The sequence below is a fragment of the Belonocnema kinseyi genome, chromosome 1, assembly GCF_010883055.1.
Source record: "Belonocnema kinseyi isolate 2016_QV_RU_SX_M_011 chromosome 1, B_treatae_v1, whole genome shotgun sequence".
Lineage (NCBI taxonomy): Eukaryota > Metazoa > Arthropoda > Insecta > Hymenoptera > Cynipidae > Belonocnema > Belonocnema kinseyi.
This window is the reverse complement of record NC_046657.1, coordinates 77942375-77968485: the sequence shown is the minus strand read 5'-3', so window position 1 is coordinate 77968485 and position 26111 is coordinate 77942375. Positions and strand designations below refer to the sequence as shown.

At 35.3% G+C, this 26111-nt stretch overlaps 1 protein-coding gene across 4 annotated transcripts in view; it reads left to right on the top strand.

The window, feature by feature from the left end:
- The window catches only part of LOC117182953 (U4/U6.U5 small nuclear ribonucleoprotein 27 kDa protein), a 68678-nt gene that overhangs the window by 26479 nt on the left and 16088 nt on the right, over positions 1 to 26111 (top strand). For 2 of the 4 annotated variants that reach the window (XM_033376074.1, XM_033376081.1), the window contains exons 2-4: positions 7469 to 7570; positions 8457 to 8599; positions 8692 to 9116. In XM_033376074.1, coding sequence (XP_033231965.1) covers positions 7470 to 7570; positions 8457 to 8599; positions 8692 to 8888 — 441 coding nt within the window. In that variant the 5' untranslated portion in view covers position 7469 and the 3' untranslated portion in view covers positions 8889 to 9116. Of the gene's footprint in view, positions 1 to 7468; positions 7571 to 8456; positions 8600 to 8691; positions 9117 to 24104; positions 24458 to 26111 lie in introns of those variants that run through there. The other 2 variants (XM_033376090.1, XM_033376096.1) reach the window with 2 other exon arrangements.

Sequence of the window (26111 nt, the reverse complement as noted above, 5' to 3'; positions counted from 1 at the left end):
AACCCGTAGATTCCGAATTATTATGTTTTAGGCTGTTAACTATGAAATTTAAAAAAATCTACTTCTAAATTTTAATCCGAAAGCTTAACAAAGGACCCTTGACTGTCGGCTACTCTATTGAGATAGCGTCTCTGTCTGTTATTTATGATCGTGTTCTTATTTCAATTTCGGAAAGGATATTTTAAAGCCTTTAGACCATTTAAACGAGCTTCCTGGACCTTTAAAAATATCTACCTGAGTGCCTTCGGAGAATTTCTCTGGGATTCTTTGACCTAAAGAATTTTTAGTATATACTCAAAGATTCTTTTCGGTAGGGGCGCTATGCAAATTAATCACATTTTGCTCAATTAAAACTTTTTTGAATTAACCCACAAAAAAAGTATGTAGGGACGTCCGTTAGCATGTTCGCTACCATTTCCCAAATTTTTAAGACAAAATATTTATTATTCTAGAAAAAAAGTCGGGGGAACCTAAAACTGGTAAAATCGACAATTTTCTAAGTATCACATGCCCTTAACTCAGTTTTTAATTTGAAATAACAATTCCTAAAAAAATAATTTAAAATAATTAGAAAAAATTGATCGCTAGTTTAAATATTACCTATTTAAAAAAGTGCTCGATACTTGCTTCCTCCTTGCATTCTCAATTATTTTATTGCATTTCCAATTAATAACATGAAAATATAAAACAAGATATTCACTATTTCAGATAGCAAGTAAGAATATAAAATAAAAAATTATTTAAAAAATTCCTCCTTAATAAAGGAATTTGGTTTCAACAAGGAAAAATTTATTTAAAGTTGAAAAATCTGTTGCCTAAAACTTATTTAGTTTAAATTAAAATAAGACATGATCATTTTATATTTTCAAAACTATTTTTTTTACTTATAACTTTCATGCATTTTGTCATTTTTGTGATTTTCAAACTGCTATTATCGAACACGAAAATTCTGTATAAACAAAATACAATTATGTCTTCCAACTCTAATTTAAATTAAATAAGGTTCACATAACATAATTTTTAACTTTTTAGAAATCAATTTTAATGTAGTCGAATCCAAAAAAATATTATTTTTTTATTGAATAAAGAATTCCTGTATTTAGCAGAAATATTTATTGTTATTTTCAAGTTTGGATGATTCTTTGTGACTTTGCACACTACACAAAAATAATTTCAGGGTGGCCGTTTTAATCGAGGAAAAAAATTCCCAGTAATTTTCCGATTCACAAAAATGTTTCACGGTTAAATAAATTCGAAATGGTTTAATTTTGAGTAGATTAAAATATACAAATAATAAGCGGAGAAAATTATAGACGCAGTAGATTTATAACCTTTTAATAATTTTAAGAATGGAATGACTTTTGAGTCTTGCGTAATTATTTCAAAATTAAAAACACTTTTTTCAAATCTAAATGAAAATTTTAATTTCTTACAACCAAAAACTTACCGACGCAATAAACTTATAATTTTTTTTTAAAGATTTATAAGTGATTTGATTTGTGTGTCAGCCTAGAGTTAATAGTTTATCAAAGTTGCAAATTACTGTCGACATTTGAATAAATAAAATTGTTTATGTGCATCAATGTTTTGAATTTTATAAATATTATTGAATTTCAAAATAATTGTTAGCGGCGAAGAGAACCAACTTCATACCATGAGAACTTGTCGATGATTATATTTAATAAGATACTTATGCAGTAAGAGGTAAATTAATTTAGACCAATATATTAATTTGCATAGTATGTGTGCGATGGCTATGGTATCAAGTCTACAGTTCTTATGTTGAAAAAACTGATGCGTTTCTATCTTAATAACATAGGTATCTTCGAAGTAAATCTGACATTCGTTTCAAATTAATAATTATTTGAAGGAACATATTCAAGCATAATTCTAAGATAAATTATTTCTTCGCTAAATACATTCATTTTCTAGTCTCAAGTACATGAACATTGTTTCAATTAAAATAGTGGTCAAAATAAGTATATGAATTTACTTGGGTCAAGAAACATTTTGTTAGAGTTTTAATTACTTATCATGAGAATATATTATTCTTAATTGAATATTTGATTAAACTTCATGCAAATAAGTATAATGGAACAAATTAATTAAATTATTTTTTTCTTAGAGTAAATATATTCTAGATTCAAATAGTTGTCCGGATTCTATTATTTTCTTGATTCAAGAAAATCGGTCCATTGTAAAAAGAAAATACTTGCTTCTTTCAAGTAGAATCAGGCAAGTAAATTAGCCTACTTGATTTAATGCAAATTTTTTTTCAGTTTATGAATGAGCATTGCGAATACAAAGGGATTATAAGTACAATGGATACTATTTTCAAAATCTCCGGTATACCCGCCTCTAAATCCGACGCGAGATGCACTAGGTAGAGGCAAATGAGGGGTAGCAATGGTGGGGGTACACTTAAACGGGCGATTTCCATTTCATCGCGGTGTACCTGCTCGTCTTAGCCTCTCCACTCGACTTCTCCTCACGTCCCAGACTGAGTGAGATTGCTATGCCGGACTTTGCCAGCGGGGGCCCCTTTCTCGTAATGAGGCATAAAATGTCATGCATAAAAATGTTATAGTTTTGCAATTAGCAAATTAAAAATATTATATTCGGAATCTATGTTTCTTAACGATTCCAACGATATGTAACTTGCAATTAAAATATTGAAATTAAAATAAGTTATGGCAGATATTAGTTTGTTTTGACTTTGACTAGATAGCATTATGGAATTTTCCGTAGAATAGTTGAAAATGCATCAGTTTATTTGGTTGAAAATTCGTCTGGTGACAATTTAATAGAATATACGGATTTTCACTCAGCTACCTAGAAGAATATTATAATTGAAACCAAGCTTAAAAATTCAGGTACTTGGTTTCAAGTATAATATTCTTCTAGGCAGTTGGATAAAAATGCGTATATTCTATTTAATTGTCAATAGGCGAATTTTCTGCCAAATAAACTGATGCATTTTCAACTATTCTGCGGAAAATTCCATAATGCTATCTAGTCAGGGTCAAAACAAACTAATATCTGCCATAACTTGATTTAATTTCAATATTTTAATTGCAAGATACATATCGTTGGAATCGCAAAAAAAACATAGATTCCGAATATAATATTTTTAATTTGGTGATTGCAAAACTATAGCATTTTTATGTATAGCATTTTATGCCTCATTATGACAAAGGGGCCCCCCCCCGCTGACAAAGCCAGGCGCAGCAATCTCGCTCAGTCAGGGACGTGAGGAGAAGTCGAGAGGAGAGGGTAAGACGAAATGGTACACCGCGATGAAATGGATACTGCCCACTTAAGCAGGTAATAGTGCGAGTCGGGCTATGACCCCTTTTAAGAGTGGTGCGACGGTAATATAATGGTACTTTTGTATTCGTCACGTACCAAGCATGCAGTTATTTACAGTAGTTGGCCGTCGCTAACCCGACTCTCCCTTTTTAAATTTTTCTTCAAATTATTAACACTTTTTTTCTTAGTTGATGAATTTTCTCATCACACTTATTTATAATTATGATTTATATACTAATATACAATTTTCTAGTTGAATTCAAAATGTTGTCTTTTTGGGCGTATCACATTCCATTTACGAGATGCGTTTCATTCATTCCAATTTTAAACACTTAAAAAAAAGTTATATCTGAAAAATCGAAGCCCGTAGATTCTGAATTTTTATGTTTCAGGCTGTTAACTTTAAAATAAAAAATCTATTTCTAAATTTTAATCCGAAAGCTTAAGGGCATGTGATACTTAGAAAATTATCGATTTTACCAGTTTTAGGTTCCCCTGACTTTTTTTCTAGAATCCTGATAATAAGCGTAGAATAGAGAAAAATTGATATTTTCAGATTTCAGCGCAAAAGTGAAGATTATTGTATTATTTTGAATGCACGATTTTTTCATCTGTCTAAAATGCCACGATAAGAATAAGATACCTCCTAAACTTATTCACTTCTATTTCCATACCGACCGCCTCACAGTTTTCTATTCTCCCAAAGAGAACGTGTTTTCATTATATTTAATTCCTTCTAATTGTACCGGTAACGCACCTCACAGAAATATTTTTTATTCCCCAGAAGTGGTCATATTTTGATGTTATTTAATTCCTTCTAATAAATTCACAATATATGTGTAATAAGTTGTTTTAATTTCTTCATGCGGAATGTAAATTCTGAAATTTTAATTCTCACCAATTCAACTCTGCCTCTCTAGAGTTAAAATTATTTAAATTCACACGTTTGCATAGATTTCTTTTTTGCATTTTTTAAGACGTTTAAATAGATTATTAAAATATAAATAAATATAAATTCGAATATTTTTCGAATTTATATGTTATAAAAAGATTTAATAATGAAAAATAGGTTAAATAAATGCTTTCGTTAAATGTTACTTAAGTCGATTGAGAGGAATAGGATTGGCACTTTTTCGGTTCCCGTTGGGGGGTTTTTAGACGGAGGAAAAATCGCGTATTCATAGGAATACAAATTCTTAATTTTTCTGAATTCAATGCTTGTTACCGGGATAATAAATATTTTGTCTTAAAAATTTGGGAAATGATAAAAAACATGCTAACGGACATGCTTTCGGAATGATAGAGTTGAAAAATAACCCTAACCTTAAAATGATGCACGTGCATAAAATTTTTATTTAGCACAATAAATTTGTTTTGGTTATTATCCCTCAAAAAAGAATCCAGGGACGTCCGTTATGATATTTTATAGCATCTCTGAATTCAGTTTTTTAAAATATTCATTTTTGTGGAAAAAAGCCGGGGGAACTATACCCGATTGACTACACGACGAAGTATCACATGCCCTTAACAAAGGACCCTTAAATGTCGGCTACTCTATTGAGATAGCCTCTCTGCTTGTGATTTATGATCGACTTCTTATTTCAATTTTAGCCTCTTCTTGTTATTTATGATCGTATTTTTATTTCAATTTTGGAAAGGACATTTTAAAGCCTTCAAAACATTTAAACGAGCTACCTGGACCTTTAAATATATCTACCTGCTTGCCTGCTGAAAATTTCTCAGACCTTCTCAGAGCCTTGAGAATCTTTAGCATATTCTCTGCGATTTCTATTCGTAGATTAATTATAAATTGAAGACAAATTTAAAAAGGAAGTACAGCTGTCACTGAGTGTTACTGATATTGTTCTCTATTGGTATTTACTTTTTTGACTATCCCTACCGAAAGAAATCTCTGAGTATATTCTAAAGGTTCTCTAGGGTTAGAGAAGCTCAGAAAAATTCTCCGCATGCACTCAGGTAGATATATTCAAAGGTACAGGTAGTTCTTTTAAATGTTCTAAAGGTTTTAAAATGTCCTTTCCGAAATTGAAATAGAAATACGATCATAAGTAAAAAGCAGCGAGGCTGAAATTGAAATAAGAATTCGATCATAAATAACAAGCAGAGGGGCTATAACAAGAGAGTAGCCGACACTCAAGGGTCCTTTGTTAAGCTTTCGGATTAAAATTTAGAAGTAGATTTTTTTTTAATTTCATAGTTAACAGCCTAAAACATAATAAATCGGAATCTACGGGTTTCGATGATTTCAGATATCTAACTTTTTTTTAAATGCTTAAAATTGCAATTATTACGACGTTTCTCGTAAATGGAATGAGATACGCCAAAAAAGACAACATTTTTTAATTCTACTAGAAAATAGTTCATTAGCAAATAAGTTATAATTATAAATAAGTATAATGAGAAAATTCATCAATTAAAAAAAAGTATTAATAATTTGAAGAGAAATTTGAAAAGGAAGAGTGGGATTAGTGACGGTCAACTACTGTAAAAAAATTCTGCCCGCCCCGTACGTGACGAATACAAAAGGAACATTATATTACCATCGCACCACTCATAAAAGGACCATGAAAAGGACCCAAATCTCTCAGACTATCTCCGAGACTAAATTGCTTCCAATCGACTCTGCTTATAGTCTCAAATGGGCCAAGCTATTTCGCTAGAGAATACGCAGAGATTTATATCGTTAGGGATTACACAAAATATAATTATTTAATCGAAAACCCGTCTCTATTTGATACGAGATATGGTTATTTAGATGGGGTGTATGCAAAAAATGAGACAAAAATATTTAAGGGCTCTTAAGGCCCTGTCTGAAGGGCAGTGGTTAATCCGTCTTGAAATTTTTTTACGCGTACAGCACTGGCTTCATATGTATTTGTTCTCAGGCTTTTCAAAATGAAAGAGAGTGTAATATTTGAATTGCGAAAAAAATTTGGATTTTCTTTTCAGGGAAATGGAAACTTTTTGGGCGTATGGCTTGCCCTCTAGAGTGACAAATTTTTGCAATTTATTTTTGAACCACACTAATGAAGACCATGAGATTGTATTTCAATCTGCCGACAGGAAGTTCAGCCATCGATACTAGCGTTGTCAGCGGCTCGCTTGCTTATCTTGTCGAAGACAGTACTGTATATATACAGAAAAAAATTAAGTCAAATTAATCAACATATGACGTTCTAATGCGAAAGGGTGGATGGGGATGGGGGGCCCCAAACATCACCCCCTCTTGTGAGATGCAATGCACAGGAATAGGCGGCCGGCGCGACGAAGCCTCGCCGGTCGCGCATTTGCCATTAATGATATCCGCGAAGAATGATCGAACCGGAACAAGTTCTTATGCTTTACCCGCTTGGGCATTATTTCACAATCTAAGAGTACATGACTGGTAGTTAAAGTGACGTTCGTTATGTGTGGAGAAAAATCCCAAAAGCGGACTTTTTGAAAGTTGTTGATTGATTTATTTCATGAGGAAGTCTTTTGGCATCGCATGTTTGAGAAGAGGATCAAAATTATATTTCCCTAAAGAGTAAATATGTTCGAAAGGTGACAGTGATGCAGATTCATGAAATTTAATGGCAGTTTCTTTAATATACTCTGAATTGTATGGTAATTTGAATTCTCTGTGAAGGACGGAATTGTTGGAATATCTAGGGGTTTTTGTGATACGTCTGAGTAAACGTTCCAATACGTGCGTTCCCTGTCATTTTTTCTAAATTTTCGTGGGACGTAGGCGTTTGAGGCTGGGAGGTCGAAAATTATATAAAACCCGAGCACTTGATCTATGAGCACACCCTAATTTTCATTATCGAATGCCAACGAACTAGAAATTAAGAAACTTATTTATCTGTTTTAATTAAAGTCTGCAATATTAAGCAGACAAACTAAAAATATAAAACTTTAAATCAAGCTCACTCAAAATTGCATATTTTTATTTCATATCAAGTGACCAACAAATTAATTGTAAAGTTCCTTCTACTAAAAATTAATAGCAATTTAGTCTCCAAAAAAGTCCTGGTCATTTCGGAATTTCCGATTTAATGGCCACCCTAATGTATAAAGTGTTCAGAATAAATTTTTAAATACAGAAACATGTGTCTAAAGGGATCCATTTAAAAAATATTTAATTTGAATGCTAAAGAATGGGACGAAGTCGTACTCCATCGCCCGGCCGACGAAGGGATCGATCCAGAGAAAGAGATCGAGATCGACGAAGAAGACGATCACGTGAAAGGAGAAGAAGGTACGGCATTTTATATTGGCGACCCACTTATACTATCTGGATCATTAAACTTGTAAGGAGAGACTTCCAATTGTTAATTTTATTTTTGGTCTTAATTTTTGTAATTAAAGCTCATTTACCTGAGTATTAATTTTCCAAAGCAAATTCCGAAGAGGCGGTAGCGCTTCGGCTTCATAGCTGAAAGGTTAAATGTTGGATTCTTGCTGTCTGCGCTTTTATTTACTTATGAATTAAATTTTTTATAATTTCCTTTAATAATCTTAAAGAAATTATGCAAATAATGTTTTTAGTGTCTTTTGCACTTAAAAAATAACTTGTTTTAACTTTACCATGTTTTTCGAAAAAATAGCATTTTTAATTTTAAAAACCTTGTTAATACGTCTATTTTTAAATATAATTGGTAAAAATGATAAAAAAAATTAATAACATTTACAGAAAATAAATTTGTTTGCGAAAAACATAAAAAAGTTTTAAAAGTAAGTTTTTACGTGAAAAAGCATTACAAAAAATATTGTTAGCATAATTTTTACGATTATTTAGAAAATATTATTTATAAGCATTTTATTTAATAAAAAACAAATAAAATTACCTGCAATTCGGAAGTGTTTTTCATTAAAACGTATCATATATTACCAGCTAGACTAGTAAAATTAAACAAGATTTTTTGACAAAATTACCGCTTTGAGTGTTCTAAAATTAAGAGCTCATGTGTGATATTTCCTTTAAAGGTTAAACAAATCCAAGAACTTCTAAATGTACCATTTTCAGTGAAGGAATTTTTTTCGACGTGCAAATTTTGCATATGGAGAATTTGTAAATTATTGCGCAATACTAAGTACCAATATAATACGAAGAAAAGTTGCATTTTTTGAGTATTTAATTGCAGGTCGGTAGAACGAGATAGGGTTAAATCAAGAGAACGAGATAGGGAACGAGATCGCGAAAGGCACAGAAGATCTTACAGTAAATCTCGATCAAGAGAGCGTGTTAAACCAAAATTTAAACCCGCGGAGCGTCCAATAATTACAGGTATACTGCTTTCTAAATCTATTTTATTTAGCAATATAATTAAATTATATCGTACAAAGTAAATAATTAGTGTTTTCATTATAATATTTTAGAGGCTGATTTGCAAGGTAAAACTCCTGAAGAACAAGACATGATGCGTCTGATGGGTTTCTGTGGTTTCGATTCAACCAAAGGTAAGAGAGTGGAGGGTAACGACGTGGGAGCCGTACACGTTATCTTAAAACGAAAGTACAGGCAGTACATGAACAGGAAGGGTGGTTTCAACAGGCCCCTTGATTTTGTAGCCTAAAACCACCAAACTCTTCAACCATTAGGCCATTAACTTTTTTTGTAAATCAACGGAAGCATCACAAAAACTGTTCACAAATTAGATTTCTAAATGAAATTCCAAAAAGTTTTTGTGGGTTATTGAGTACAATACTAATATTTTATTCAAGTGAATAAACAATTGTTCATAATCTTTCAATTGTGAAATCTGAAAATTATAATTTTTTATTAAAAATACATACGACATAGTAGAACGGTATATTATTTTAAAGTTGCTTAAAACCATTAATTGTCAAAATATTATCTATGAATAATTCTTTACATCCATCCATATAAAGTTAAGGTAGATTATTATTGCGAGATATTTAAACATGTTAAGCGCATTTTTCAAACAAAAGATGTGATCCTTTTTCTATATTAAGAAAAACTATCACTTTGGTCCACTCGACTTTAGTTACACGGGAATCACATTTAGTATTTAGTATATCGTTGAGTGACTGTGAAAATAGTTGCTCAATTATGGCAGCAGTTTTTCATGAAAACTTTGGACACTTTTGGCGTCAAATTCAAAATGTCCAATTTTTTTAATTTCTTAATCATAAATAATGAAATAAAAGGAATTGTTTTCAATAAACACCTAATTTATTTAAAAATTACTTGCAGTGACATTTTGTATTATCTGTAAAAATTCCAATTCATGAAAAGAGGTAAATAATAAATTTTAATGAAGTATGTGTTCGTAAAAAATATTCACCTATTATTTAATTATTATAGTTACTTAAATAAAAATAATAAAACATTTTAATTACAAAATACTTGATTAGGGAACATATAACGTAACGCCAGATATAAATATAAAATATCTTTGGCCAGGATATTTGAAAAAATGTATTGAAATGTTATTTTTTGATGAGAAGAAAATACATAAACTATTGGTCATTTGAATTCAGTAAAGAATTTTAGTTTCTCCAATGTGAAAGCTAAAAGAAAACAAGCAAAAGAACATTAGTTAAATCAATTATTTAAAATTTTTTAAAGTACATTCAGGTGTAATGAATTTCAAAGAGTGAATTACGTATAGCGTTGATAATAATTAATTTTGGATTCAATAAATTTCATAATTTTCTATTTATGGCCTGTAGAATGCTCTGAATGAATAGCTGGAACTTGAACATCTTGAGATATGTTAGGTATCCCATGAAACCCAGGTTCGTCAAGAATTTGAACAGGTACTTGAATCGATTTTTTTTATGAATGCGTTTGTTATTATGTGGAAACATCTTTCTACAATCAGTTTCTCGCAAGTGTAATCTTTACAAAAAATACGAAAGAACGCCTGCTTACATGTCTGACAACTATCTGGTATTTGAATACTGGCTAATAATTCCTTGGCAACTCTCGAAAGATCGTAACTATCATCAAAGGTAAATTATCCATTTTTGTACCTGAATGGTTGTTTTCTTCAGTAAGCGAAATATCTACTTCCGATAAAGTCATTTTTATCGTAATCGTCTGTTAGGAACTCGCGTAATTTGCCCATTGGAGTATAGTTACCATCTTTACAATTGCTTTTCTGCTCTTAGCTTGTGATATGCTATTGACAAGAACATTTTTAACGCAGCGGTAATTTGAAAACAAGTAGAGTTGGTGTTCAAAAAGCCGTTTTGCCTGATATTGCAGAATAAGTTTTCTAGTGGATCTTGATTAACAGAAGGGACATTAATATAAGAGAATTAGCGGGAGAGCTCCGGATACTGCTCATTACGAGGTTTTCACTTATATATAGAGTTACTGGTTATACATGAGAAAAGCAATGTGATAAACATTGCTAATTTTTAAAGCCTCAAGCAGTTTACATTTAATAAATGAGAATTATAATGCGGTAAAACTAAAAATGAATTTAGGGGACCTATTTTTGCTACAGGCCCGTAACCGTATGGATATTGGCTGCTCGCACACGGCCTTTCTTTCCAGGGTACACCGATGAAACTTGTCCCTTCCATTGATTCCGAGGTCCGTTGTAATCCCGAATTATCACGATATCATCTATTTTGTGGTCTGGTTGTCCTCGGTGCCACTTCCCTCGAAGATTAATCAAGCGTTGCCAGAATTGGTTTGCTAAACGTTAAGAAATTTGCCATTGTCTGCGAAGCATGCCCCATTAGGAAAATAACCTGGTGCTCCATTTACTTCATGGACTCCTCCAGTTGTAATTAATAGAGTCGTTTGGAGTCAGGCTTCTGTCATCGCTTGGGTCATCTGATACATATGTTAAAGGTACGCAGTGAAATGAGTGTTCGGCTTCAGCCATCAGAGTTTGTCGAATTTCTTTTTAAGGGGTTCTTTCTTTCAGCGTGATTGATAGAGACTTTCCCACTGAACCCACCAACCTCTCACAACAACCTCCCATATGTGGACTTGAAGAAGAATATCATTCTGATCTAATTTCTCAATAGATTTGTGTAGCTCTTCTGATGCGCCCCTTTGGTTTGTGCCAATATCACAGTGAATTTGTCTGGGTTTACACCGTCGAGCCATCATATGGCAGAGTGATATTATCATTGAATCTGTGGTGAGAGATGCAGCTATATCTAAATGAGCACGTACTACCAGTCAGGTAAACCAAACCCCATACCAAAGTAGCCTACTCCGTTGTTTTTAAAAGGTCTACAATTTTGTTGGAGTCTTGGCGGTGGTAGTGGTGCCATTCGCGGAAAAGCTGTTGTTTCTCTTCTATGCTGACGTACACGATAGAAGTTCCACGAACTGCCGACCGGATATTGGTGATTTAATATTTCTCTCTCATGACGTTGATGACCCGTTCTCTGCCATTATAATCAACCTTTAGATGGCAATGCTGGATTAGTAATCTGACTATCGGTGGCTAACTGTCCAAAATTCTTGACTGTAAAGATCTCTGGCCTGTGTCTTCATTCTCTTCGATGCGACCAGATATTTCTTAAAATACGTCCGACAGAAATGGCGTCAAGTTAAGTATCTTTGATGAAAAATTCAGCTCTTTTTTGCCTTTTAGTCGATTTCATTTATCAGAAAACGATTCTTGTTCAGCTTGTTTTAAGATACTACTACTACTGCCTTTTTTTAGTCTTTCTTCAGTAATCAATAAATCGTTGTAACCAAGACAAGATACGAACCAACTTCAGCCAGTATGAAAATCTTCTGACGTCAATTAATCCATTCTCGACACTTATCACGAAACTCTGTAGACTCTTCGGTGGCACCTTTTTATTGTTTCTGAATAGGCCAGTTTTCCTCCATCATAAGAAAAAATTCAGGCCGGGTAAACCAGCGACTTGAACTCTGGAGTTCCCTTCGAAGTGTAGTCCTGCACGCCTCGTCAGCTACGTTATTCTTTGAAGGCACCCATCTCCAGTCTTCCGTGTACATCGAATCTACAATCTGCACAATCCGATGTGCTACTAAAGGAGGATATTTTTGAGTCTGGTTGCTATTACAGCACTATGTAGTTCCAATTTCGGAACTGTCAATATCTTCATAGGGGCTTCTCTAGTTTTGGCTATAACTAATGTTGTACTTGTTTCATAATTTCCATTCAGAGGAAGGTAGGGCACTGCTGTTTGGCCTGCATGCTGGCATCGGCAAATACATGCGACTAAACGTTGTGAACTCGCTCCAATTCCTAGGAGTAACCACGTGGTATCCTTAGCGTCTCCGCACAATGTATTTCTTTCAGCCATAAAAACCTTTTTTTTTCAGGTCATCTGAAAGCGTCTCATTCCAGTCGGCGCCCAATCGCCAAAGGTACTTCTTCAGTACGTTGCCTTGAATCGTTAGTACAGCTAGAAGACCAAACCTCTTCCATTTGAACCTGGTGAAACATTTCGCGTAAATCTCCTGCGAAGGCTATTTTTCTTTTCCGGAATCTGAAAAATACTCAGGGTACGGAATTAGACAAGTCACGCCCTTTCAAAAGATGACCGTTTAAACTCTTGCCACGACTTTTTGCTGTTGCATCGAAAAAGATTAGTAATTTTCCTGTTTTTTATAAAGATTCACCATTGCGAAATGCGGCAAATAACACACTATCACCATTTTTTGCTGTTTCCTCGTGAGTCAATCTTTTTTTTTTATCTAATTAGGCTTGAATATTTACATTATACATTTCTCCAAATTCAGGATTACGAGGCATTTTTCTCTCAATCGAAAGACGTCGACCCTCTGGCAGGATTTCTTTATCTTTTTTCCAGAGAAACCCCACTTCCTATCTTTCAGAACCCTATCGATTCGTTTGTTCTAAGATTTCTCTTGCCCTATGATTTTCTACTGACCTTAGAGTTTTTACTGTTGGCATAACTCCAAAAGATTCCGTAGACCAAATATGTCTTAATAATTTATTTAATTCTACCTCTCCTTTATTCCCATAAATGAACAATGTGTACGCCTTGCCCACTCGTCCTGCGTCATATGGCCGGTATACCATCCAGCTAAGAGGCATGAAAGGTGCGTATGACAAGCCATTTTTACCTATCACTTTTCATCTTTTTCAGATGCAGATTATCTTGGCTAATTATTGTTGGAGTAGCATTTTCCAAGTCCGGAATATTCAAATTTTTTAGATGGGGTTATTTTAAGGATCATTTTTCATTGATTATTCTGGAAGTCTTAGCGCGTTCGTTCTTCGTACATCTTGAAGAAGATATGTTCTTCCAGAAGATCCTATAATCTCAACGTTAACTAATCGTGACCCATTTCCTTCGGAGCTTGCGTTGTACCACGTCGCGATGAACTCACAGCAGCACTCTTTCTCTTTTTACTTGCAGATAACACATTTTCCCTGCCAGTGTCCTTTTCAGTTTTATCCGAAGATTTATCATTATCTATTGCTGAATAGGATCTTCCGGTTTGGAGTTACTCCTTATCTTCTTATCGTTATGCAATGAAGGATGGTGTTTCAATTTACATCCACTATTTCTGCAAGTTTTACGCAAACATTTTCGAAGTCTATAATTAATTAAGGGACAACAAAAACATGCCCGTTTCTTCTTAATAGTTTCCATCGCGTGTCATCCGATAACTTATACTAACCCGGACGGCCGCTTCATTTTTAATCCAATTCACAAATTTATTCAGGCTCATAGAATCATCTCGATAAACCGATTTAGTGACTCGTTATTAACAAGTTCTGGCGGCTTCAAAAACATTACCTTTTAAGCACTTCTGTAATGGCATCATATTCTCGGCCGGCGTGAAACCGCATGCTTCTCTCGTTTTTCGATACATACTGATAAACAAAACCCAACTAGCGTTGCTGCCATTGAACTCTGGCAGATCTCTGCGCCAAGTCTCTGTAACGTCCCGAGCAAAAAGGCGAGGGTAGGTTGAGAATCGGATAGGTAAGGGAGGTTAAAGGGCTGATTAAGTTAGATTGGTAAAGCCTGACAATTATTTATTGTGGGATCGTTGTTACTTCGTCAATCATAAGGGAAATGTGTGATGTATAAATTCAAAAAGATAACAATTATACAAAAAGCCGAAGGGGCTTTGTTTATACTTAACACTATACTATATCACGATGGATGCAAGAGGTACGTGACTTTATACAAGGCGGTTCTTCCTTGAAGTATGTTTCACAATTGTTCAAAATACCGTGACTTTATCCGAGCGGTTCGTACATCGAAATTTAAATTAACAGTAGGACGGTTCAGAACGCAAATGCAACCACCAGAAGTGTTTCTGGGGGTTTTTTTAGGAATAAGCTTTTTGATATTGATTTTGGCATTAATCTTGATTAATTTCGTTACTCTTCTCTTCCTCTTTCATAGACAATGTCTTAATTTTGGGTTCTAGATGCAGATACATCTATTACGCATTTGTAACTATTTAATTATTTTATTACTTACCAATTTTATTTGTGATTATTTCATAGTCTTAGATTGTATACAATTTAATTACCGTTCATTATGTGGGCGTAATCAGTAACATATGTTAATTGCATTCCTATATAAAATATCCAGTTGCTGCATGGTTTGCGGCATGTTGAATTAGTATGGGACAAGCGAGTACATGCTTATCTGTTGATGGGTTTTCCTGCAGTCGTTAACAGTAGAAGGATGCAGATCACTGAATAAATTAATTAACTATAAAGTTGATTGATGTAAAAGACAATATAGCGGTTCTTAGAATTCCTAGTTGAGTGCTTCAAAGTTTGATGTTGTTGGTGGGATGTTATGATACGCCGATTATTTTACTTCTGTTGAAGATAAAGTAGATTGACTTACATTGTTTAGAGTCTGAACAATCAGTGTAGTGGCTCTGAAGTCTGCAGACGCAAGTGTCCAGAGTTTGAATCGTTAAATTTTAGCTTGTATTTGTTAGATTAAATATATTTTATAATTTAGAACCATTTCCGAACATTCATAAAATTAATTCTGCAAAACTTGTAGAAGTCATAAATATATTTTAAAAGGGGTCGAATTTTTCCTATCATTTGTAAAATCCTGGAAAATATATATTTGTAAATCTAGATTTTTTGTTGGCACAGCTGAAATATTCAAAAATCTTTTATAATTTTATTCAAATTCTTAGGAACTTTTGGAAGATTTTGAGGTAATTTTTTTACATTTTGAATGTTTCAAAATTTGAAGAAAAATTCCATTCAATTAAAAATATTTTCAGGAATTTAAGAGGCTTTGCATAGATTTAAAATATTATAAACTATGGAAGCATTTCCAAAAATTTATCGATTATTTATTATTTCTTTCAAACTTCTAAAGAGGAGATAGGGCGTTGAGTAGAGTATTAAAGGGCCAAGGAATAAGTGAGAGTGAAGGGGTTGGTAGAAAGGCGGCGACATTGATATAATTGTCAAAAGTGGAAAAGAAGGATTTTTAGTTCGGGAACGGTTGTGGACGGTTGTGGAAAGTGGTGTTTTCACGTAGAGTGAGCGACAGGGGAGTGTGAGGGTTGGTTGAATAAGAAGAGAAAGTTTAATAGTTTGAGAGTGGTGAGTTATAGTGAGAGAGAGAGATTTTGAGTGCTTGTTAGAGTGGTGACTTTAGATTTAGATTGATCGAGTGGCGTGAGCGAATGAAAGCGAGCGAAAAGAAAACATGACGTAGGAAAGAATACCTGGCAGACGAGCCGGTGACACGAAGTCCAGAAATGACAGCGAGAGTGCAGCAGGAGGCGGATACAGAGAGTGGGTCGGGATTAACTAGTGAAACTATGCAAACGGCTGAGGCGAGCGAGGACGTAGAAGGTAGTACTGGCAGTAATGTAAGTAGTGATGAGGCAGAGGTATTTGAGAAGCTCGTTAAGGGGGGGGGGGAGTAGCAAGCAAAACGAGGCAGACCGACCAACTTGCAAAGGCTACAAAGATGGCACAGTTTACATAGTACGAACGCGAAGGTGTTTTTTGAGAAGTGGCGACAACCACCGACCACGAGTACCGAAGGGGAGAAGTCGGAAGATAACAAAAGGGTTACAGACCAACTAGATGAGGAAGGGGAAAATGAGAAACCGATCAAAAAGAGTAGACAGAGAACTCCACCTGAAAGGAGGGTAGGGAGGCGTAGTCTAAAAGGCCTCGAGAAACTCGTCAGAGGCCTCAGAGAGGAAACCTACAAAGGGTTTGACAGAGGGACGACGCATAGGGAAGAAGTCAGGAAGGAAGTGAAAAAATAAGAAAGGCATGGGATGAGAGGGTCAGGAAACTAGAATGCGGGAGTGGAAAAAAAGGAAAAGGTGGGAGTAGAAGACATAGTCAAGGGGAATGATAAGAAACTGCAGGAGGAAAATGAGAGAATGCGCAGGCGACTGAATGAAATAGAAGTAAGACTAGAAGGAGAAGAGAGAGAAAAAAAGCGAAATATAGTAATTAAAGGAATGAAAGTAGAAAGTGATTCAGGAAAGGAAGAAGAAGAGAAGCTGATGAACGATATTGGGGCTCAGGTGAGAGTGGAGGCGGTAAAGGTGATAGGGAGAAACACAAGGGAAAACAGGTATGTCATAGTGAAAGTGGGAAGCGAGAAGGAGAAGCGAGAAATTATGGAAAGTAAAAGGGTACTTAGTGGAAGAAGTGAACGAATTGAAGAGGACCTGACATGGAGAGAGAGAAAGAGGAAATGGATGATCGAACAGAAAGCATGGATAGAGAGGAGGAAGGGGGTAATGTTTGAATAGGGAAAGACAGGGTGTGGGTGAATGGGGTGAAGTTGATCTGGGACGATGAGAGAGAAGAATTGAGAGTAGAGGGATCAATGCATGAAAGAAGGGTATACAAAGGTAATGAGAGTAGGAGGCACGAGGCGGGGTTTCCACCAGAGAAGAAAAACTGAGCACAGGAAGAAGGAGGGGGAAGGGCAAGAAGAGAGGAGTAAGTGTAGCTTTCTGGAATGTGTCAGGACAGAAAATCAAGAACGAGGGGTTCTGGGAGGCTATTGGAAAGCGGGACGTCGTAATGCTGAGTGAAACGTGGGTAGATGAAAAGGATTGGAAGGGCTTGAAACGAAAGTTGCCGAAAGGGTATGTGTGGCCAATGCAAGAATCGAGGAAAGAACATGAGAAGGGAAGGGGGATGGAAGGGAAGGTGCCAGAGGTTAAAAAGGAGCTGATGGAAGATGTAAGAATGGAAGAGAGAGAAGAAGAGCGGGAGGGCGTGATGGTGAGAAGAATAAAGATAGGAAGAGAGAGGGTGACCATCGTTTGTGTGTATAGAAAGAGAGAGAAAGAAGAAGGTTGGAGAGTATTAAGGGAATGGATGGAAGAAAGGAATGAAGAGCTGGTCTTGACAGGAGGAGACTTTAACGCGTGGACACGGGAGTTAGGGGGTGGGAAGATGTGGGATGAAGAGAGCGAAACTTTCCGAAGAAATTCCAAGCACAAGGAGATAGATCGAGAGGGTAAAACTCTTTTGAACCTGTTAGGAAGGAAGGGTGGTTTATCTGCAATGGAAATATAAGGGGAGATGAAGGGGAAGTGATGTTTGTGGGTGGAGGGGAGAGAGTGATAAATTACATTTTAGCAGAAGAAAGTATAGGGAAAAGAATGGATAAAGTGGAAGTAGGTAATGAAACAGGCTCCGAACACTTTCCGCTAATAGCGACATTGAAATGCTCAGGATCGAAGCGGCGTATTGAAAAAAGGAAAAAATTGGCGAAAGGAAAGTGAAAATGGGTAGATGGGGGGAGGATAAATTGAGAGAATTCATGGAAAGAATGGAGAATGAGGAGATTGGATGATTGGAAGGAGAGGACGTAGACATACGCCTTGAAAAGATAAAAGAGCTAACAGAGAGGATAAAAGAAGATGTAAGGCCAGGGGAAGAGGAAAAGGCGATCAGGGAGGGAATAGGAGGTGATAAATAGTGTTCGAGGGGGAAGGAAGGGCCTCAATGAGGCAATCGAGATGGATGAGTGGACCCTGTTCTTCAAGCGACTGTTAGGAGGAGTGGAAAATAAGGTATTAGGTGAAATGAGCGAGGTAATAGAAGGGGAAGATGATATTGATAACGGGATAAGTAGGGAGGAAGTGAATAGAGCGATAGCGAGGCTCAAAAGAAACAAGGCAATAGGAGAGGACAATATTGAGAACGAGGTTTTGAGGTTTTTTAGGAGAAGGGGTGAGAAAGGAAATGTGGTAGGTATGCAACAAGGTTTGGAGAGGAGAAGGATGGCCTAAGGAGTAGAGGACAGGGTTGGTGGTACCGATAATTAAAAAAGGAGAGGGAAAGAAGGTGGAGGAGTATAGGGGAATCACACTTTTGCCGGTAGGCTATAAAATATGTATGGAGATACTCAGAAAGAGATTAGAAAGGGAATTGGAAGAGAAAGGGATCATTCCACATAATCAGATGGTCTTTAGAAAGTGGATGGGAACTGTAGACAACATCTACGGACTTAATTATTTAGTGAAAAGGAACGTAGGGAGGAAGAAAGGAAAACTAGTGGCCTTATTTATAGATTTTAAAGCGGCGCGGGCGTTTGACTCGGTAAACAGAAAGGTGTTATGGCAGGTTATGAAAGAGAGGGGGGTGGATGAAGGGCTGGTCGAGAGGATAAAGGAGATATGTGAAGAGACTAAGATAAGGGTTAGTCCTAAGTTACGGAGAGGAGATCTGGGGATGGAAGGAGCACAAGAGGGTGGAAAATATGCAGGAGAGATTCTTGAGATGGGGAATGAGCTGGAGCTATCCACTATATATGTTGAGGGAGGAATCAGGTAGGTGTAAAATGGTTATTAGACAAATGAAGAGAGCATGGAAGTTTGAGGAGAAGCTAAAAAGCGGAGAGGTAAGCAGGATAGCATAAGCTTGTCTACGGAAAGTAGTAAACAAAGAGAATAGGGGTAACACAGAAGAATTAAGGTGGGAGGAAGAGAGACAACAGAGGAGGAGGGAATGCGATATAAGAGCAGATGTCAGAGTATGGCAAGAGTTAGAGAATGAACTGATAGCTAAAGAGGGGGATGAAAGATGGGAAAAAATCGTGAAATCTTAGTATAATAGGTGGTATAAGGTAGTAAAGTTAGTAAAGGGAATAAGGCCGAGCTGATAGCTCGCTTCCTGGAGGTGGATCCTGATTGTTCCTCGTATCAGGAATTGGGAATGAATGCTGCCGGAAAAGGGGACACGCTAAGGAAGGACGCTCATTATCAGTCAGCGAGATGGAAATGATACCCTAATGGCTGAGCTGGAAGCGGCTAAGCGGGAGATTGTAGAATTGAAAAATGCCGCCCTAAGACAAAACCAGCTGGATCAAGAAGAGAATCTGAGCGTTATCCGATCTGAGAGAGAAGAGTTAGCTCGTCAATTGGAAAGGGCCAGAAAAGAGCTTGAAGGTCTTCGTGAAAATTTCGGGATTACGGAACGATTGTCACGTACAAATTCAGATTCGGCCATATTGCAAGACGAGTCGAGAGAACGCGACAGGGAAGCCATCAGATTAGCTGAAATCCGAAGTCAAATTGAAACGTCAAGAAGCAGTGCTCGAGTGCCGACACCAAGTTCGAGTACTTTCGGAACCCCGCAAATGAGCATCACAGCCACTGGTGAGCTCCTTTGCACCTCTGATGGAAGTAGTGGGGTGTTCGAAAGCTGGGAAAGGCAAGTGAAACTTCTGAAGTCAACATATGGACTTGAAGATGACTTAACCAGGGTGCTCATTGGTTCTAAATTGAAGGGTAAGGCCCTAACCTGGTTTCACTCGAAACCAGAACACATCGAGATTACTACAGACCAGCTGCTGAATGAGATTAGAAAGATGTTTTGCCACCGACCGAATAAGATCTTACTGAGAAAACAATTTGAGGAAAGGACCTGGAAGAAAGGAGAATCGTTCAGCGAATACCTTCACGATGACCAATCCAGTGCCAATTTCTGATAAGGAGAGGATTGCCTATTTTATCGAAGGTCTTTCAGACTTTACGTTGCGAAACCAAGCACGCATCCAGAGGTTTGAAAGCGCTGAAGAACTCCTTTTGGCTTTCGAGAAAGTGACACTCAATCCCAGGTTCCAGACCAGCGAAAATGAGAAGAATCCTAGGAATACTTTCAAGGAGAGCAAAGATGTTTCAAAGGCAACCACAAAAGAGAACCGTAGTAAAATTCGATGCTACAACTGCAGCAAATGGGGTCACTTGTCTTCAGAATGTGATCAGGAAGCAAGAAAAAATGAGCCTGCTTCAGATGTAGCTCTATGGAGCACACTATTAGAGATTGTCCTCAGCGCAACAAGCACCAATCGCATAAGCAGGACTCAGCATTCAACTCCGAGATAGGCAACATAGACCAACATTAAGAAAAAGATGACTTTTTAATAACAGTCAATTACGTAATTAATCTTGAAGGCGAGATCTTCAGCATGGACTTCACGACCAGGCTCGACAGCGGGAGCCCAATTAGTTTTAACAAAAAAAGGTTTGTGAATCCTGCGGCGATGAAGGTAATAAAATCAAATTGTTTCGATTATACGAGAATTAATAATTTGAAATTAAATATTCATGGAATTGTAGACGTAAACGCAAATATGCGAAAAGGTGCGAGAGATGTTCAGTTGTATGTTGTAGATGATAATACTATGAAAGAATCAATTATATTGGGCCGTGATGCTTTTAGAAAATTTGGATTGAGATTGATCGAGAGCTTCGAAAGTTTTGAGGAAGCTGCTCGAGAAATCCTTAACATTGAAGTAGAAGCCTTCGCGGCTGAAAATTTTGATTGTCTGAACATCAATTCGGATATCTCAAGTACTGATTGCGAGCGTTTGAAATCGATTTTTCTCGAGAATTATATAAAACAAGGCAGACCTGAAAAACCGAAAGTCGACGGGGAGTTTGTTATAAAATTAAAAGAAGATAAACCATTTCTGTTTCACCCAACTCGACTTTCGTATTCAGAGAAGTCGAAATTGCGAATTATTCTAGGTGATCTGATTGCACAAAAGTGGATTCAAGTGAGCGATTTCGAATATGCGTCCCCAATTATGCTAGTAAAGAAAAAATAGGGAACCCAGAATATGCATAGATTACCGTGCGCTCAATAAGCTGATTATCAAGGATAATTATCCTTTGCCCTTGATGGAAGATTTGCTCTCTGTACTCAGTGAAAAAAATATTACAGTAGTTTAGACTTGAAGGATGGGTTCCACCATCTTTCAGTGGCTGAGGATTCGCTAAAATATACCTCTTTTGTCACGCAATTTCGGTAGTTCGAATATTTATGTATGCCGTTTGGTCTAAAGACTGCGCCAAGTCGTTTCCAAAAATTTGTAAATATTGTCTTAAAAGATTTAATTGCATCTGGTGATATTGTTGTATATATGGATGACATATTGGTCGCCACTGAAACCGTTGAGCATCATCTAATAGTTTTGGAAAAAATATTTAAGGTCTTTTTGGGAATTAAGATGGAGATTCGGTTAGATAAGTGCGAGTTTTTGTTGACAAAAATTGAGTTTCTGGGTTATGTAATTAGAGAAGAAGGCATCAGGCCTCAGAAAAAGGAATTGCTGCCGTAACTAATTTCCCAGTACCTAGGGACGTAAAGGGAGTGCAGAGCTTTCTAGGTCTCGCACAGCACTTCCGTAAATATAGTGAAGGGTTATCAATCCTAGCCAAACCACTGCACGACCTATTACGCAAGGGAGCGAAATTCGTATTTGAAGAGAGGCAAATGTCAGTATTTAGAATCCTGAAAGAAAAACTGACTGAATCCCCGATCCACGACATGGGACAGAGCTACATTGCGATGCAAGTTCGCATGGTTTTGGTGCGATACTGATTATCTATGCTCTAAGGCGGTTTCGCGTATATTTGCATGGAATCCCGTTTAAAATAGTCACTGATTGCAATTCGTTGACACCCGCTGTGAAAAAGAAAGACATTAATCCAAGAATTTCAACGTGGATGCTAGAACTTCAGAACTTTGATTGCAAGACCGAGCATCGCTCAGGAACGAGAATGACTCATGTAGATGGGCTTAGTCGATGTCATTGGTTGGGAGTGATCGAAGATAATTTTTTTGAAACTAACTTGGCGGTAGCCCAAAGCAAAGACGACAAAATAATGGAAATAAAGGGTAGAATTGAGAAAGCAGAAGATAAGTTATATGAATTGCGAAATCGGGTTGTTTACCGCAAAATTGATAACGGAGATACACTTTCGTTTTATGTACCTTCTTCTATGGAGAAAAATGTTTTATTTAAGTATCACGATGAAATTGGACACCAAGGTATTTTGAAAGTGTACGAAACGCTGCGCACGTGTTATTAGTTTCCGGAAATGCGCAGAAAAATTTCAGAACACGTAAAAAATTGCTGCAAATGCATCGCTTTCACACCGAAGTCAGGTAAAGTCGAGGGAATAATTTGAGCGATTCCAAAGGGTGATAAGAAAAGGGTGCATTCACGCGGATCACATTGATATTTTCGACAATAGAGTAAAAGCAAAAAAACATACATTACTTGTCATTGACGCGTTTAGTAAATTTACGAGATTGTTCCCGACAAAATCGACGACGTCGGCTGAAGCGATCGCATGCTTAGAAAAGTATTTTTCTGATTATAGCAAGTCCAGAGTTTTAACGACAGACAGAGGTACTGCGTTTACATCACAAGAATTTCAGGAATTTCTGTCCGATTATGAAATTGTGTTCCATAGGGTAGCTACAGCGTCACCTCAAGCGAATGGACAAGTTGAAACTTCAAATAAAGCTCTAGCGCCGATGTTAGGCAAGCTCTGTGATCATGCGACGGGTATGACCTGGCCGAAAGTAATCACAGAAGTCGAATACGCATTAAATAATACAGTACATAGTTCGACACGCGAGACTCCTAGCAATTTATTGTTTGGTATCAACCAAAGAGGAAAGGTCAACGATTATGTAAAAGAATTTGTTGATTCTAGTGTAAATATTCGAAATCGAGATTTAGATACCTTACGTACCAAGGCAGAGGTGAACTTACGAAAAGCACAAGATACTTATGTCAATAACGCGAATAAGAAACGAAGAGACGCTACGGAACGAAAAAAAAGTCGGTGATTATGTGATGGTATGAAATTTGGATTCAACGAAAGGCGTCTCTCCGAAACTTATTCCGCGATTTAAAGGGCCTTATGTTGTCATTAAGGTACTTCGAAATCAAAGATACGTGATCGCCGATATTTACGAATTTCAGGTTACGCAGCGAAAATACGTGGGTGTTTGGGAACCTCAAAATCTGCGAATGTGGATATCCAAAGTCTAGAATATAAATTTTAATATTGCTTGATTTAAAAAGGGGCTGGGTTAAAATGGTTTTTAATTGTATTTATATCGAATTTTAAAATTGTATTGACCTATACTTATTGTACCATTCTTTCTTGCGAAATTTTACTGACTTATATTTATTGTAGTTAAATTGCACGAAAATGTTTATTGACCTATTTATTGCACATAAATTTGACTTCAACTCTGAGGACGGAGAAATTGTCAGGAAAGGCCGAACTGTAAGGAGTTTCGCTAATTACAAGTGTATTGTATTTATGTGGACAAAGACCCTCGTCGGGCTTTGCCGAATAATGTAAGAGTGGGGATATAATCAGATAACATATGAGAGACCAGTGCGTTGCCGATCGTCGTAGCTTACGTATCACTCTTACTTTTTAATTTCATATTTCTCAAATCATTTCCCAGTTAATTTAATAAAGAGAACTCTGACACTTTTAAATGTTGCACTTCTGATTTATTTAAAGCCCTAGTCTCAATGACATTCGATTGCAGATGGAAGTGGAGAAGGGACAAGCTGGATGATGAGACTGGAAGAAATGATAGAAAGAAAGGGGCATATAGTAGGGAAAGGCCAAACGCGTACTCCTATACAAGGACAGTGAAGTGATAAAAATAAAGAAAACGTCAATTCATGTTAACGGAAATGGTAAGAGGAAACAGAAGCCAAGGAAACTCTATAGTCAGCAAATCTCGACAATAATTGTGAAGACAAAGCGATAACATATAATTTAATATAATTAGAATGTTATAATTTACACAGTAAGTATCATTAAGGTAGTATAAGAGGTTTTATAACCTACTGTAAAGGGAGCGGACGCCCTCAAACCCGTAAAAGGGAGATAATAAATACATACATATGTAAATATGTTTAAATTTTCCTCCCTAAATTAATATTAAGTCACCGAAGTGATCAATTAATTATTATTAGATATATCCTTTTTAACAATATTACATTTTAATTCCTTTTAAGTAGGTTAAGTTAATTTATTATTTACTTTATGGATATGTAAATGAATGTCGGCTAGAATTTCCATACTAAAAGTTTGTTTCTGCTTTAAATATCTTCATTATAGTTAGTTATAAGTATATCATTTTTTTAAAGATTTGCGACGGTATGAAGTGGTTATCTGAATAAAAATTTCAAAATCATACATATATTCATACGTTTTAATTTTTTCTAAAATTCGTATAAAAGTTTATTATTTATTTAAATTTTAAGTAATGAAATTTAAAAAAATGTTAAATATCAAGTAAAAATTATCCGAATATTTTAATTAAAATAATTGTTTAATGCTTTTTATATTTTGGAATGATCGATTCATTATTCATTGATTATATTACAAATTAAATTTCCTGTCATAATTTCAAAAGATTATTAATAAATCCAAATATTAAAAAATAAAGGTTCAAAGGAAATCATTGTTAGATACATTTTTTCACTTTATTAATTTACAGTAGGATTAAAGTGTCATTTTTTAATTAAGTACATAAATAGACAAACTACTTTAAGATTGTCTAATTGAATATTTGCTATAATTTGTGTAATAAAACTTTATCAATGTCTAAAATAAATTTCTTTAAATTATTTTATTTGTTTGTATTTTTGCTATGTTGTGAGATTAGTATCTGCATTCTGATTTCGAAATGATATGAACATATATTATTATTTTTTCTGAAATACTTTGAAAGTTTATTAATAATTCAAATTTTCAGAAAAATTAAAATTAAAAACTTTTTGAAAGATTCAATGCAAATAATTTTTTTAATGCTTTTTATGTTATTAACAGTTTAATAAATTATTGGCTGATTACTTGTTTTACAATATTTAATTACATGAAGATTAAACTTTAATTTTCCTTTGGATATTGGACAAAAGTGGTATAATAGCAGCTTATTAATATTCAATCTATGCCTATTAAAATGATATTTCTTAAAATCTTTATGATCTTGTGAAATAAGTAAATATAATGATTGTCTGAGGCTTTTTATGTTATGACATGTTTAATTCATTATCAGCTGATTAATTTGGTTTACAGTATCAAATTATATAAAGATTGCATTTGTTTTTTAATTAAGAAACCTAAATTGATTATTAATTTCAAATCATTTAATTAAATATTAGCTAATACTATTAGTATAGAAGTTTATTCTTTCTTTTAAGCACTTCTATTAGAGTTATATGAATTTTTATGATGCTTATGATTTTATGAAATGAGAGTCTGAATTCCGTTTTCAAACTTATATGTACATATATTTTAATTTTTTTTAAAATTTGTTTACAACCTAATTAATAGATTAGGCGTATAAAAATGCTGCTTGAAATTTATAGGAGAATATAATGTAAACATTGTTTGAATATTTTAATAAAAATAATTGTTAAATGCTTTTTATCTTGTGAACTGATTAATTAATTATAAACTGATTGATCTAAAACTCACATTTTCTGGAATTAGTTTAACAGGTTATGATTAAATGAAATTTTCAAAAATGAAAGTTCAA